The sequence below is a fragment of the Clytia hemisphaerica genome, unplaced genomic scaffold, assembly GCF_902728285.1.
Source record: "Clytia hemisphaerica strain Z4C2 unplaced genomic scaffold, Clytia hemisphaerica genome assembly, whole genome shotgun sequence".
In the NCBI taxonomy this organism is placed as follows: Eukaryota; Metazoa; Cnidaria; class Hydrozoa; order Leptothecata; family Clytiidae; genus Clytia; species Clytia hemisphaerica.
Genome location: NW_027103425.1, coordinates 655,322 through 669,349, shown reverse-complemented (window position 1 = coordinate 669,349; position 14,028 = coordinate 655,322). Strand labels below are relative to the sequence as shown.

At 35.4% G+C, this 14,028-nt stretch overlaps 2 protein-coding genes across 3 annotated transcripts in view; both read right to left on the bottom strand.

The window, feature by feature from the left end:
- Nucleotides 1–648: 648 nt before the first annotated feature.
- LOC136797921 (protein BTG3-like) lies at nt 649–4,931 on the bottom strand. The gene is made up of 2 exons (XM_067054505.1): nt 4,551–4,931; nt 649–1,460 (listed from the first exon to the last, which is right to left on the bottom strand). The coding sequence occupies exons 1-2, from the start codon at nt 4,894–4,896 to the stop codon at nt 838–840; spliced, it is 969 nt and encodes a 322-aa protein (XP_066910606.1). The 5' UTR covers nt 4,897–4,931; the 3' UTR covers nt 649–837.
- A 3,117-nt stretch (nt 4,932–8,048) lies between these two features.
- The window catches only part of LOC136797912 (DNA ligase 1-like), a 48,269-nt gene continuing 42,289 nt past the window's right edge, over nt 8,049–14,028 (bottom strand). For both annotated transcript variants that reach the window (XM_067054495.1, XM_067054494.1), the window contains exons 24-25: nt 8,995–9,087; nt 8,049–8,612 (exon numbers count right to left, since the gene is read on the bottom strand). In XM_067054495.1, coding sequence (XP_066910596.1) covers nt 8,532–8,612; nt 8,995–9,087 — 174 coding nt within the window. In that variant the 3' untranslated portion in view covers nt 8,049–8,531. The remainder of the gene's footprint in view (nt 8,613–8,994; nt 9,088–14,028) is intronic.

The following is a 14,028-nucleotide window of genomic DNA, read 5'->3' as shown; positions in this document are numbered from 1 at the left end:
CAAAAATATATTAATCAAACTTGGGGATACACTGAAAAATTAAAAATGGAAACAAAAAAATTAAAAATGATAATTGGTCATAAAAATGAATGTATAGTTTTTAAATGAGGACAAAGAAGAGCAAAAATGGAACTTAAAAAAATTGTAAAATAATTAGCAACGTTATTCCAAGTACTAAATAATATAATCTTAAATAAAAAGAAGGAAAAACTGCCAATAAACGACAAAACCGTTGTTGTTTAAAACACAACATTGATGCTTTACACAAATGTTAAAACTTTATTGGAGAATTGAGATCTTTAACAAATACATAGTAGCTTTAATTGATCATGCAATAATTCAAAAAAATTTAACCGAGAAAGTTTTGATCAAAAGATACCAGAAATTCACAGCATTGAGTTTATTTAATTTGTGTAAAAGCATCGAATATGAACCAAGACAAATCAAACAATTTTAAATGATATGATTATAAAAATTAGCACGACCGACACAACAAAATAAGCTTGGCGGTCAAAAAATAGTACTTTCTTTTTTATCAATTATGGCTTTTTGATAATCCATAATCTATTAAGATAATGAACTGTTTCATGTATGGGAATGTTTTTTATCATTAAATAAAATAAAAATTTAAAAATTCTTTTTTCTTTTAAAAACGGAATATCATAAATATACTACTCAGAAACCTAACACACAAATTTTCACCGCATTCTCAATGCATTGTCATGTAGTAACGTAGAACATAGCCAGTAAAAAGTGAAATAAAACCTCAAAACCAAACCAGTAACAATTTTAAAAACCTACCGCAAAGAACCAATGTACAAAAACTTCTGTAACCACTCACACAGTGCATTGAAGACCTTTACGCCCACCATTACTGCTGTTACCAGAATTTTGTGAATGGTTTTGACGATTGTGTGATTTACGTGACCATCTTTGAAGATTTTGAATTTTCATGAGATGAGATTGCAATGCCAAGCGTTGTGTTTCAAAACGTTGGAGCTCTTGAACTACCAAATAATTTTGAAGGAGTTGTGTCGTAAGTGGATCGTAATTAACACCAGTAGCAGCAGCTGCAAGAAGAGGCCAATTCTGTAATTTCTTCAGGTATTCTAAGGTTGCCAGTTGATTATTAAGATTTTGGTTTGGATTTGACTGCCTGTGATGGAAACCTGGTAGATTCATGTTTCCATTTTTACGTGATACAAAGGCATTAGCAGATGGTGACAGATGGTTGTTCATCCGTCGCTGGTTGACTGACATGTTTATACTATTTGCCAATTGCTGCGGGATTGAATGCTTATTTTTGGATTTGTCTTGGTTCCCATGAGATGAACCAGCATCTTTCTTGGGTTTCTCAGTTACAGTTGGTAGCTGACTCAACACTTTTGCAAGATATTCCGATGTTGAATTTACAAAATCGTCACCTTCTTTGTAAATGACTATCACCAATCCATGAGCACCTAAAACGCAAACGTATTTTGAAAGTCATCAAGTCTGAATGAATGAGACAAATATTAGAATTATTCAAAAATTTCCTATACATTCTAGAGTCAGTTCTGTCCCTAAACATACGTGTTAAATATTGCCAAATTTAGCAAATTCATACTTGCAGGCAGATTTGATAGTTGTTTTGGCAGACATGATGGTATTTTGAATAACTAATTACTCTTGGGTACCTAATAGCCGGGGGCCCGCAAATTAATTTTCCACCCAGGACGTTCTTATTCCAACCCCCGCGCTTATTGATTTTTGGGAATTTTTTTTTGAATTCTGCTGTATTAGCCTCCTTTTCAAAAGTTTTCCACCCAGGACATATTTAGTCCAACCCCCCGCTTATTCCAAACCCCCCGGCTATTAGGTACCTGAAAGTACTCCATAGCAGTTACCTAGAGACAAGATAATTTATCATGTTTTTATTGGCTGAGGGAAAGTAATGTGTATGTGGAGTAATTAGTTATTCAAAAGACTGTCGCGTTTGCCAAAACATCTATTACAAGAGATAGCTTTTCAACCGAGCATTTTTTTAACCAACCTGAATTTGTTTTTAGCCATGTTGTTGGCAAATTGGGAAATGTTTTAAAAATTAAAAATTTTGTAAATACCTTTGAGTGGGTTTGCGATTTTCCCTAGATTTCAAAATTTAATGCTAGTTAAATATAATCCTCACATTTGATTTATAATCATGAGTTTTTCCTGAAGTCCTTCAAGGAAAATAAAAGAAATTAGAACTAAAGTGGTTGAATCACAAAACTTTAATTTTCTGTGCTGGCGAAAATCAGTCCTGCGAAAACATAAATTTTATTTTGAAAAAAATTGTCAGGCAAATGAATGTATTCCAAAATCCCTGACCATGGTAATCAATCAAATTGGTATTCGTAGTTTCCTCCTGGGTTGGTTCCCCCTACTAAAATCCAAAATTTTCTCGATTCCTCCTCTTTTTTATCCCTCAATATATTTAAATTTTTTTCGAACCCCCTCTTTTTTGCTTTGAAATTGCTTGAAAAATAAAGTTTTATTGAAAAATTGGTTTGGTTCAAGTAAGGTTTGCTGATTTTATTGCATAAACAGGTCTTCTAAAAGATTGGCTTGAGATCAGTGAAGTTCCCCAATTAAAATTTCCAAAATTTATGGTTTACCCCCTCTTTATTCCCCCATCAAATGTTAAATTCTTTTCCCACACACCTCAAATAATGTAGCAAAATCAGAATCTCCTTTATAAAGGGGGGGGGGAGGACACTATGGGTGTCTGAATAGAAAATAATATGGGTTCACCACTAAGAGCAATTTACTCTAATTTAGAGCAGTGTTTGTACTTTTATGGTGTGACAGGTTCAGCTCTTTTTTAGTACAATATTACGGGATGTAAGAGATGGAAAAACAGTATTTTAAAATCAGACAGTGACAGTGATTTAAGCCTTATTTTTTATGTTTTGTTTTTATGATGTCTGGGATTCTGCCAAAATACAATGTCTGAAGGCCAACCGTCCAAGTCTTGAGGAATTGCATGTTAGAAGGGAAATGCTAGGCTGCACACATCCCATTTGATATGTTTTGATATAGGGGATCCATTTTGTGTATACAATCACCCAAGATAATGAATCAACGGATCATGCACTAATGTACTTCCCAGTTTTTCTCAAAGGTAACGAATAGAGTGGGAATTGAACCCACAACCTCTCGCTCGCCGGGCGATCGCTCTCCCAACTGCTCTATCGGTTCGTTGCTATTACACTAGTTCGTAGTAGACGAGGGGAGCGACGTGCTCAATGTTCACCATCCGGTACTTGAATTCTACGAATCAATGGAATAGCCAAGAACTGAGACACAGCTAGTGTTCAACCCGCTAACTTTGAGAAAACTGTTAAGCTATGTACATTAGGGAGAGGCATTAGCCCAACAGAGCCCCGATTTCGGACAACTAGTCCATCAACAGTCACTGTGTGAAATCAAGTGCGTAATACTTATAGGTAATGAATCAACGGATCCTGCACTAATGTACTTCCCAGTTTTCTCAAAGGTAACGAATCGAGTGGGAATTGAACCCACAACCTCTTGCTTGCCGGGCGATTGCTCTCCCAACTGCACTATCTGTTCGTTACCTTTGAAAAAACTGGGAAGTACATTAGTGCAGGATCTGTTGATTCATTACCTATAAGTAATACACACTTGATTTCACACAATCACCCAAGAGTTTTTTGTGTTTTGGAAATTTATAATCAATAATTTGTAATTAAAAAGAACATTGCATTATCCCAAACGACTATAGTGATACACACTTATTAAAGAGAATTTTTTGAGCTGAAAATGGTGTCATGATCAAAGTTACTTTTGTTCAATAAATCTGTGGACTAAAAGAAATGACATCATTTCCTGTGCCATTATTCGCAGAGGAGAAAAAAAGTCTCAGGGGTTGAAAAGCGGCATTTCATACATCATTACAAAGTCACCACATGAAAACATACACTTAAAGTTGTTTTTGTTTACAAAGCTAATTTGTGACTGTCAAAAGGTGAGCAGGAAAATTAACACTTCAGTAGATTCAATGAGTTTTTAACAGCAGGGAAAAGTCAATTGACAAAGAAACATCTCATAAATTGACAATCAAAATGTTTGCTTATATGTCAACAACAATGGATTTTGACCTTGACACTCATTTTACAGTGTACATGATATAATAAAGATAATACTAGATGTGTTTATTATTACAATAACACAGCAATAGGAAGTAGTGAATCTAAGATTTTTTTCTCAACAGTTCTGGCATGAAGAAAAAAGTCTAAGGCCTAAAACTGAGACCATAGTATCACCAGGTGTTAGGAAGTTGGATAGTAAAATTAAAGGGTAAAAAAAATCATTAATTAATTTCCCTTAATGAGTTTGAAATCCATTTTAATTATCACTGAACCACATGGATAAAGAAAAAATCTGAAAAACTAATTTTCATCATCTTTCAAAGCAAAAAAAATAAAACTGAGGACAAATTATGTTCTGTTCAAACCATGCATAATAGCAAAGAATTGCGTTCAACTTCTAGAATTAAGAATTCTTACCAATACGATAGGAGACTTCACTTGGGTCAATCCATAAATCAAGTTTCTTGGGAAGGTTGCTTGTGATCATTTCAATATCAATTTTGACTTTTTCAGCAGCTTTTACAATAACTGTATCAATGTTTTCTTCGATGGAAAGGCATCTGTAGGCACTGCCTTTTGCAGGCTTCTCTGGGTACCAATGACCTTCAAACTTTTTAGAAAGCAAACTTCTGAGTTCTTTCCTAAAGCTCTCAACTTCTTCGGAGCTAATTTTCTCGTCGAGAAATGATACCAAAAACTGAACAGCAACTTGTATTTCAATATCCATTTTGTTTTCAAAAATCTTGCACTGGTTTGTTTTCATGTGTCTAGTTTATTCTGATGAAAGTCTCTCACTACAAACCAACGTGGTCGACTTTTTTGTTGATATGTTATGTATAGCGCTGCTAACGTGATAAAAAAGAACACTCTTTACAAAATGCGATCAGCCAATCAAAACACGTTATTTTAGAAAAAAAATCAGAAAGCCGCTAATCTGATTGGCTATTCGGAAGCGACTTATTGTTATCTCAGATTTTGTGAGAGAAATACTTCTGATGTCACTTGCGGTCAGTAAAAACGATTCAACGAGCAGAACTAATTGAGCGAACAGTAAACTAAAATTCTTAAACAAATGGTTTAGTTTATTTACTTTAGAGTAATAAAAACTGCATGCTAGACCGACTAAACGCTGGAAACAGTCATGCCAATTAAACAAAAGAGTGTACGTTTAGCTTGTTCAAATCGTTTTATCAATAGATGTGTGTATATTTGTATTGTTTTAATGCGTTTTATGAGTTTCTTAGATCATTGAAAACAAACTTTGTTGCACATGAAATTCCAAAAAATTATTTCGAGCGTTTTAGATTTCGCAAATATTTGCAAAATTCACAAAAAAATATTCAGAAAATCAGAAAATGACCGCAAAATAGAATCTGCTAAAAGCCGCACAGGCGAGCAAGGTTTTCGAATAAAAAAAAATAAATTTGGGTTCTTATGAAAAGCCTAAGTCTAAATCTTTTAAGCCTGTGATAATCTTGAACATTTGTAAACAATAAATGTATGTAAGAACTCAATTGCTACTATGTTGCAAATTCAACTACTTTTAATCTTCTTTTTATTGCGCAATTATAATGGCGTAATTAAAATGTTTCATACATGGTGATGTCACATAAAAATACATACCTTACTGGTTCAGACTTCTATTCATTACAAAATATGACACATCATGATCATACAGTAATGCTATACAGTAGTCGTGCAGCTGAGGTCGAAAAACGTTTCATTTCGTGATACATCTTTTAGATTCCAAAAAAAACAACGGAAACTCGCGAATTAGTATGTGTAGATTACAAATCAAAAAAGTTTCCACGATATTATCGTGCAAGTAACGAGTAATTGGCGATTTTTTGCATTTCCAGGCAAAATTGCAAGGCCTGGAAATTCATGATTTTTGGGGGGTCTTCAAATTAAAAAAAAACCTATATCACATGATAGAGCTCTTCAAACTGAGCAAGAAAGTGTATTACATCAAAGTCTCAACTTCTCTAGATCAAAATTTATTGGCCTATTTGTGGTGAAAAACTGATGGAAAACAGGGAATTTCCCCACAATCTGCATTAATTTATGCAAAATTAAACACCTTTTTGACCACAAATAGGCCCATAACTTTTGATCTAGAGAAGTTGGGACTTTGGTGTAATACACTTTCTTGCTCAGTTTGAAGAGCTCTATCATGTGATACAGGTTTTATTTTAATTTGAAGACCCCCCAAAAATCATGAATTTCCAGGCCTTGCAATTTTGCCTGGAAACGCAAAAAAACGCCAATTAGTCGTTACTTGCACGATAATATCGTGGAAACTTTTTGATTTTGGAATCTACATATACTAATTCGCGAGTTTCCACCAAAAAAAGTTACTTCTAAGAGGTGTATCACGAAAATCATTTTCTAGCCACTTTTTTCGACCTCAGCCGCGCGACTACAGTAGGTAACAGTCTAAGCCATCAGGCTCAACTTTAAAAGGTCACAAAAACAACTCCAGGCCTGTTTATACAGAAAGTGTGCTCACAAAAGAGAAAAACAGGTCACAAAAACGTACAAAAAGCTATTTTTGTCGACCATCCTACGAGACTTGAAGGCAAAGGGCATGCTTATTCAGAAAAGGAGTTGAGTGTTGAAAAGGCAGATGTCAAGAACAAAATGTATAACAAAAGGAATTAAAGATGTATATAAAGATCAAATTCCATTACATTTCTTTCTCACAATGCAACAAAAGAAAATTTGCTCTTTTTACGAATAATTTCAAAATACCCCATGAAGACGATCAATTATTTTCTCACGCTTTTGACGCGGGAAAGAACGATGTACATTTTTTGTAAGAACAAACTAAATAAGAACATAAGTTTTCGATGGTCAAAATATCAAGCACAAGTTAAGAACATTTAAGTCTTCATTGGCCTGTGAATCCAAGGGTCTCTTTTATAAAATCGAGAAACCCCGTTATTGCTACTAAGTTAATGCCGTAGACTTTTGTTAAGCGAAAGAAAATATGAGGAAATGTGAGGAAAATTTTGGTAAGGGATTTTTTTGTTTTCTCGTGAATAAAATATCAGCTTGGATTCCCAGGCTAAGTCTTTATGGACTCTGGGCACAAAAATAGTCAAAAAATTCTTTAAGAATCTTGGATGTTCTTATAAGAAAAACCTGTATGTCGAATGACTGATTTTGACGCATGAAGAAAATTAAGTAGAGCGAATGAACAGACTAAAATTCTATAAATTTTATGTTATAATTTCTTACAGATTTTATCAGATTTTATCTTCTTATAATATTCTAAAAAACTGAGAAAAAAAATTAATAAGATACTGTATGGATCTATTTACATCAGATGCTATGTACCACTAAACTACCCAGCTAGCAGTATTGCAATAAAGTCTCGAGTTTAAAGCCCCGAAAAGACTTAAGTTGAAAATATTGGATAAGAAATGAAGGCACTTACAAACGTCAAAGTGAAAGTAAAACATATTGCCAGATGTCGCGCAAAAACTGAATTCGTCCTTCTAAATAAATGCGAAACAAATCTTAAAGCTTCACTTTCTCTTGCTTGGGAAAGGTGAAGGTTAAAGATCCATTTAGGGTTTTAAAGTCACCCGGCTGGCAATTATGCAATAGAATTCCCAAAAAAGATTATTCAAAGAACGAATATAGTAGGTGTAAATCCCAATTTTACGGTTTCAATAGATCTTTTCATAAATTACGTCACGAACATCACTTGCCTCGTATTCAAACAATTGCCATAGTGATTATATCCCTTGAGAAATAGATGATTTTTTTATGAATAGAAAGTAGTTGTAATAAAATCCGCTGGGAGTTAACCACCATGGTAATAATTTCAAAACGAGGCAAGTGATGTTCGTGACGTAATTTATGAAAAGGTTTATAAAAACAAGAAAGATGATGACCTCCCTGCTGTCGTCTTTAATTATCATAATTGAGTCAATATAATGCGGTCATAACATGGTGAAAAGTAATTAAAAAGTTCTACAGCATTACATGTGGGACGAAAGTTTAAAAAAACCTCAAAAATATGAGGAAGTCCTGTTGTGGATTATCTTAGAGTAAAACCTTTCGGAAATCTTGGAAAGCTTTTGATAAAATTACAAGAATACAAAGCTAATGTTATTGAAACGTCTTGCCGGGTTATCGTAGCTAGGTAGACTGGTGGTCGATTCCACCCTCATTGAAATGGACGGATGTACCAATATCCAATTTGGACATTAACATCAAATTTTGGAAAATTTATAGTTTGCTCTAGCCAAGGCTCTAGCAAAGCTCCATAGCGATGCCCAATTTTCAAAATCGATTCCTCGCCGTTGTGGGTTCCTCTTACTATGCAAAGTTTCTTTGGTTTTTAGACGACCTCTCTCCAAACCAAAGTCCGCTAAGTTTTTATTTTCTTCAGTAAAAATCTTCTTCATTGACTTTATTATCAGAGGTTTGGTTCTTGATTTGTTCTTGACTGTTGTAAAATTGAGCAACCTAGAAAGGAAGAAAAAGATTTTTGGTAATGATTTATGCGAATTAAACAAAGAAATTATAATTTTATAATTATTTGTTATAAAAAATAATATTAGAAGAAGGCGCGCCACTATGCCGACAAAGTCATACCATAAAAAAATACACGTTTTCTTATATAAGAACAAACTACATAAGAACATCGATGGCAAAAATGTTGGGCTTTAAGACAACTAATTTCTTAGGAAATTGCACATAAATACTCACAAAATGGTAAAATTAGAAACATTTAAAGAACATTTTTGGCTTAAATCTCAAAAAGTTAAGAACATCCGAAGTCTTCAAAAATTTTGGATGTTCGTACAAAAATGGAGATGGAGAAATTAAAGAATTCATAAATTCCAACCTGTTGGGCTGACGTAGCTTCTTCCGGTTTTTTGTCATCCCGAATTCGTAAAAATCGGGGAAATCGGAGTGAAATTCCTTTCACTGGATCAACCTGAAACGTAAAAGATCCAGTCAATAAGATCCACCAGTTTGAATTACAAGATCTTTCAACTATTTCATTGGATAAATAATATAACAATCGATTCTAGCATGCCAAAAGTAAAAGTTTATATTTCAGGGCACCATAGCACCAACTCCGTCATCAGAATACAACGAGAATCTTCGACCAAAAGAAATCATCGAGCCCAACAGCCACAATTACCAGCCCAATTACCACTAGAACTTTCAACTTTATAGTTTCTTAATTTTATTAACAGATGAAAAAAACGTTATTTAAATCATTAGTAATATTTGCTATCAATTACATCAACATATTCATTTGCTAAGATTTTAGTACCGACCCCCCCCCTGAATCACCAGAGCTTATAGCTCCACCATAAAATTCATTTGCTATCAGCTCTTCCATCAGGATCACCAGAGCTAGTAGCTCCACCATAAAATTCAGTTGCTATCAGCTCTTCCATCAGAATCACCAGAGCTAGTATCTCCACCATAAAATTCAGTTGCTATCAGCTCTTCCATCAGGATCACCAGAGCTATAAGCTCCACCATAAAATTCAGTTGCTATCAGCACTTCCATCAGGATCACCAGAGCTATTAGCTCCACCATAAAATTCAGTTGCTATCAGCTCTTCCATCAGAATCACCAGAACTAGTAGCTCAAACATAAAATTCAGTTACTATCAGCTCTTCCATCAGGATCACCAGAGCTATTAGCTCCACCATAAAATTCAGTTGCTATCAGCTCTTCCATCAGAATCACCAGAACTAGTAGCTCCACCATAAAATTCAGTTGCTATCAGCTCTTCCATCAGGATCACCAGAGCTATTAGCTCCACCATAAAATTCACTTGCTATCAGCTCTTCCATCAGAATCACCAGAACTATTAGCTCCACCATAAAATTCAGTTGCTATCAGCTCTTCCATCAGGATCACCAGAACTAGTAGCTCAAACATAAAATTCATTTGCTATCAGCTCTTCCATCAGAATCACCAGAGCTATAAGCTCCACCATAAAATTCAGTTGCTATCAGCTCTTCCATCAGGATCACCAGAGCTATTAGCTCCACCATAAAATTCAGTTGCTATCAGCTCTTCCATCAGAATCACCAGAGCTAGTAGCTCCACCATAAAATTCAGTTGCTATCAGCTCTTCCATCAGAATCACCAGATTTAGTAGCTCCACCATAAAATTCAGTTGCTATCAGCTCTTCCATCAGAGTCACCAGAGCTAGTAGCTCCACCATAAAATTCAGCTGCTATCAGCTCTTCCATCAGAATCACCAGAACTAGTAGCTCCACCATAAAATTCAGTTGCTATCAGCTCTTCCATCAGGATCACCAGAACTAGTAGCTCCACCATAAAATTCATTTGCTATCAGCTCTTCCATCAGGATCACCAGAGCTATTAGCTCCACCATAAAATTCACTTGCTATCAGCTCTTCCATCAGAATCACCAGAACTATTAGCTCCACCATAAAATTCAGTTGCTATCAGCTCTTCCATCAGGATCACCAGAACTAGTAGCTCCACCATAAAATTCATTTGCTATCAGCTCTTCCATCAGGATCACCAGAACTAGTAGCTCAAACATAAAATTCAGTTGCTATCAGCTCTTCCATCAGGATCACCAGAGCTAGTAGCTCCACCATAAAATTCACTTGCTATCAGCTCTTCCATCAGAATCACCAGAACTATTAGCTCCACCATAAAATTCAGTTGCTATCAGCTCTTCCATCAGGATCACCAGAACTAGTAGCTCCACCATAAAATTCATTTGCTATCAGCTCTTCCATCAGGATCACCAGAGCTATTAGCTCCACCATAAAATTCACTTGCTATCAGCTCTTCCATCAGAATCACCAGAACTATTAGCTCCACCATAAAATTCAGTTGCTATCAGCTCTTCCATCAGGATCACCAGAACTAGTAGCTCCACCATAATATTCATTTGCTATCAGCTCTTCCATCAGGATCACCAGAGCTATTAGCTCCACCATAAATTCACTTGCTATCAGCTCTTCCATCAGAATCACCAGAACTATTAGCTCCACCATAAAATTCAGTTGCTATCAGCTCTTCCATCAGGATCACCAGAGCTATAAGCTCCACCATAAAATTCAGTTGCTATCAGCTCTTCCATCAGAATCACCAGAGCTATAAGCTCCACCATAAAATTCACTTGCTATCAGCTCTTCCATCAGGATCACCAGAGCTATAAGCTCCACCATAAAATTCAGTTGCTATCAGCTCTTCCATCAGAATCACCAGAGCTATAAGCTCCACCATAAAATTCAGTTGCTATCAGCTCTTCCATCAGAATTACCAGAACTAGTAGCTCAAACATAAAATTCACTTGCTATCAGCTCTTCCATCAGGATCACCAGAGCTATAAGATCCACCATAAAATTCAGTTCATGTCAGCTCTTCCATTAGGATCACCAGAGCTATTAGCTCCACCATAAAATTCAGTTCATATCAGCTCTTCCATTAGGATCACCAGAACTAGTAGTTCCACCATAAAATTCAGTTGCTATCAGCTCTTCCATCAGAATCACCAGAACTAGTAGCTCCACCATAAAATTCATTTGCTATCAGCTCTTCCATCAGGATCACCAGAGCTATAAGCTCCACCATAAAATTCAGTTGCTATCAGCTCTTCCATCAGAATCACCAGAGCTATAAGCTCCACCATAAAATTCACTTGCTATCAGCTCTTCCATCAGGATCACCAGAGCTATAAGCTCCACCATAAAATTCAGTTGCTATCAGCTCTTCCATCAGAATCACCAGAGCTATAAGCTCCGCCATAAAATTCATTTGCTATCAGCTCTTCCATCAGGATCACCAGAGGTATAAGCTCCACCATAAAATTCAGTTGCTATCAGCTCTTCCATCAGAATCACCAGAACTAGTAGCTCCACCATAAAATTCATTTGCTATCAGCTCTTCCATCAGGATCACCAGAGCTATAAGCTCCACCATAAAATTCAGTTGCTATCAGCTCTTCCATCAGAATCACCAGAACTATTAGCTCCAACATAAAATTCAGTTGCTATCAGCTCTTCCATCAGAATTACCAGAACTAGTAGCTCAAACATAAAATTCACTTGCTATCAGCTCTTCCATCAGGATCACCAGAGCTATAAGATCCACCATAAAATTCAGTTCATGTCAGCTCTTCCATTAGGATCACCAGAGCTATTAGCTCCACCATAAAATTCAGTTCATATCAGCTCTTCCATTAGGATCACCAGAACTAGTAGTTCCACCATAAAATTCATTTGCTATCAGCTCTTCCATCAGAACATATCAACGACTGGACGTCTATCTTATATTCTTTCTTTGAAGCGAGCTTCGTTGCCGCCTGTATTTCAAAATTGGTTTAAAAAATCCGACAAGATTCCGTCACAAAATTATTTCTTTGAATTACTAGCTAAAAGAATTAATAGAGCTTGAACATTACTCAAAATTCACGTAATTCACAAATGAATTATTCTCAGTTTTTTTCATAAGTTTGAAATATATTTTATCACTCTTCCGGAGAAGAATCATTGCGATCCCCATTTTCAAATAATTATTTCAAACGACATTTACACATTTGATATTGAACTCCAAAAAGAATCGCTTTCAATTTTGAAACAAGAGCGCAAACAGTCTTGGGTATTTTCTTAGCCACAATATTTTAAAAACCAGTTTCCCAGAGGCATTGGCCACCATGAACACCGGTGAGTCAAAAAATGAATCATCGATATAATCTATCTCGTTCTGCCATCTTTAAATGAGTAGTGTGAAAAATTCACCAAAGGCTTCAGATGACAAACAGACTCGGAAAATTCATAGCCAATGAAAGTCAACCATAAAACTTCTCTGTCTATTCCTTTTTTTGTTGAGAAACTGAAGAGTTAGAGAAGATTAGCTTTCATGTTTTTCATTCCAACAAATCATAAACTTCTAAAATGCAGGCCTAGTTTTAAACGTACAGTTTTATAAATATCAAAATCGAAAGAATATTACCAAGTTTGCAGTACGTTCGATTTATTCATGAACAGAAACGCCACATCTTTCTAATTCTGGCCTAACAATTGAGGGGCTTCAGAAAAATTGCTGGTGAAAAACAAGCAAGCAACCTTTAACCAACGGATTAGAATAGGTGGATTAAGAACTCATAGAAAACACTCCTCGTTAGGTTATCAAACTTTTTTACGAGTTTGCTAGCAATTAAAACTTGATAAGTTGTAAAAAAGTTGTAAAAAATCATTACTTTCAACATTTTCATTGGTCATTACGTATCACGTGGTACATTTTAAATAAGAAAATGCACTTTTTTAGCCCTTTCTATCCAATGCAGAAATTAGCCAAATTTATTTTCCTAATTCTAAATACAGTCTTCTTTCACCAGTATGCAACCCATTCGTGACCCATCGATAGTTTCTTAGTTATAGACCATACGTTAATTTTCACTTATCTGAAGATTGCCATTGACAAAAGATTAAAAATTTACATTAAAACTGGTCTAGCGTTTGTTGATGCTAAAACTTAAGTGCAGGATTTAAAATATTTGCAAAATCATCAAAATTGATCGAATCATAGGACAAATTCGTTTTCGAAACTGTATAAATTGGAAAATTGTTCTTATAAAAACAATGAAAAAACTAAACGAGGAGTGCGCAGAGTCATTTACAGATTTTTCTTGTAACAATGAGAAGACAATGGATCTCTCTTGGGAGCAACGAGAGAAGTTAATCCACCTATTCTAATCCGTTGCTTTAACAAACTTTTTTTCGCAACACACGGCAAGATTTTTCAATAAAGCTTAAATTGCCCGTGGTAAGGATGGGACAGGCTAGGCCTTCAACAAATCGACACCGAGGCAGGTTAGCCAGGTCTGTATTTTACATCACTAAGTCCAACAAATCCAACAAGAAAGG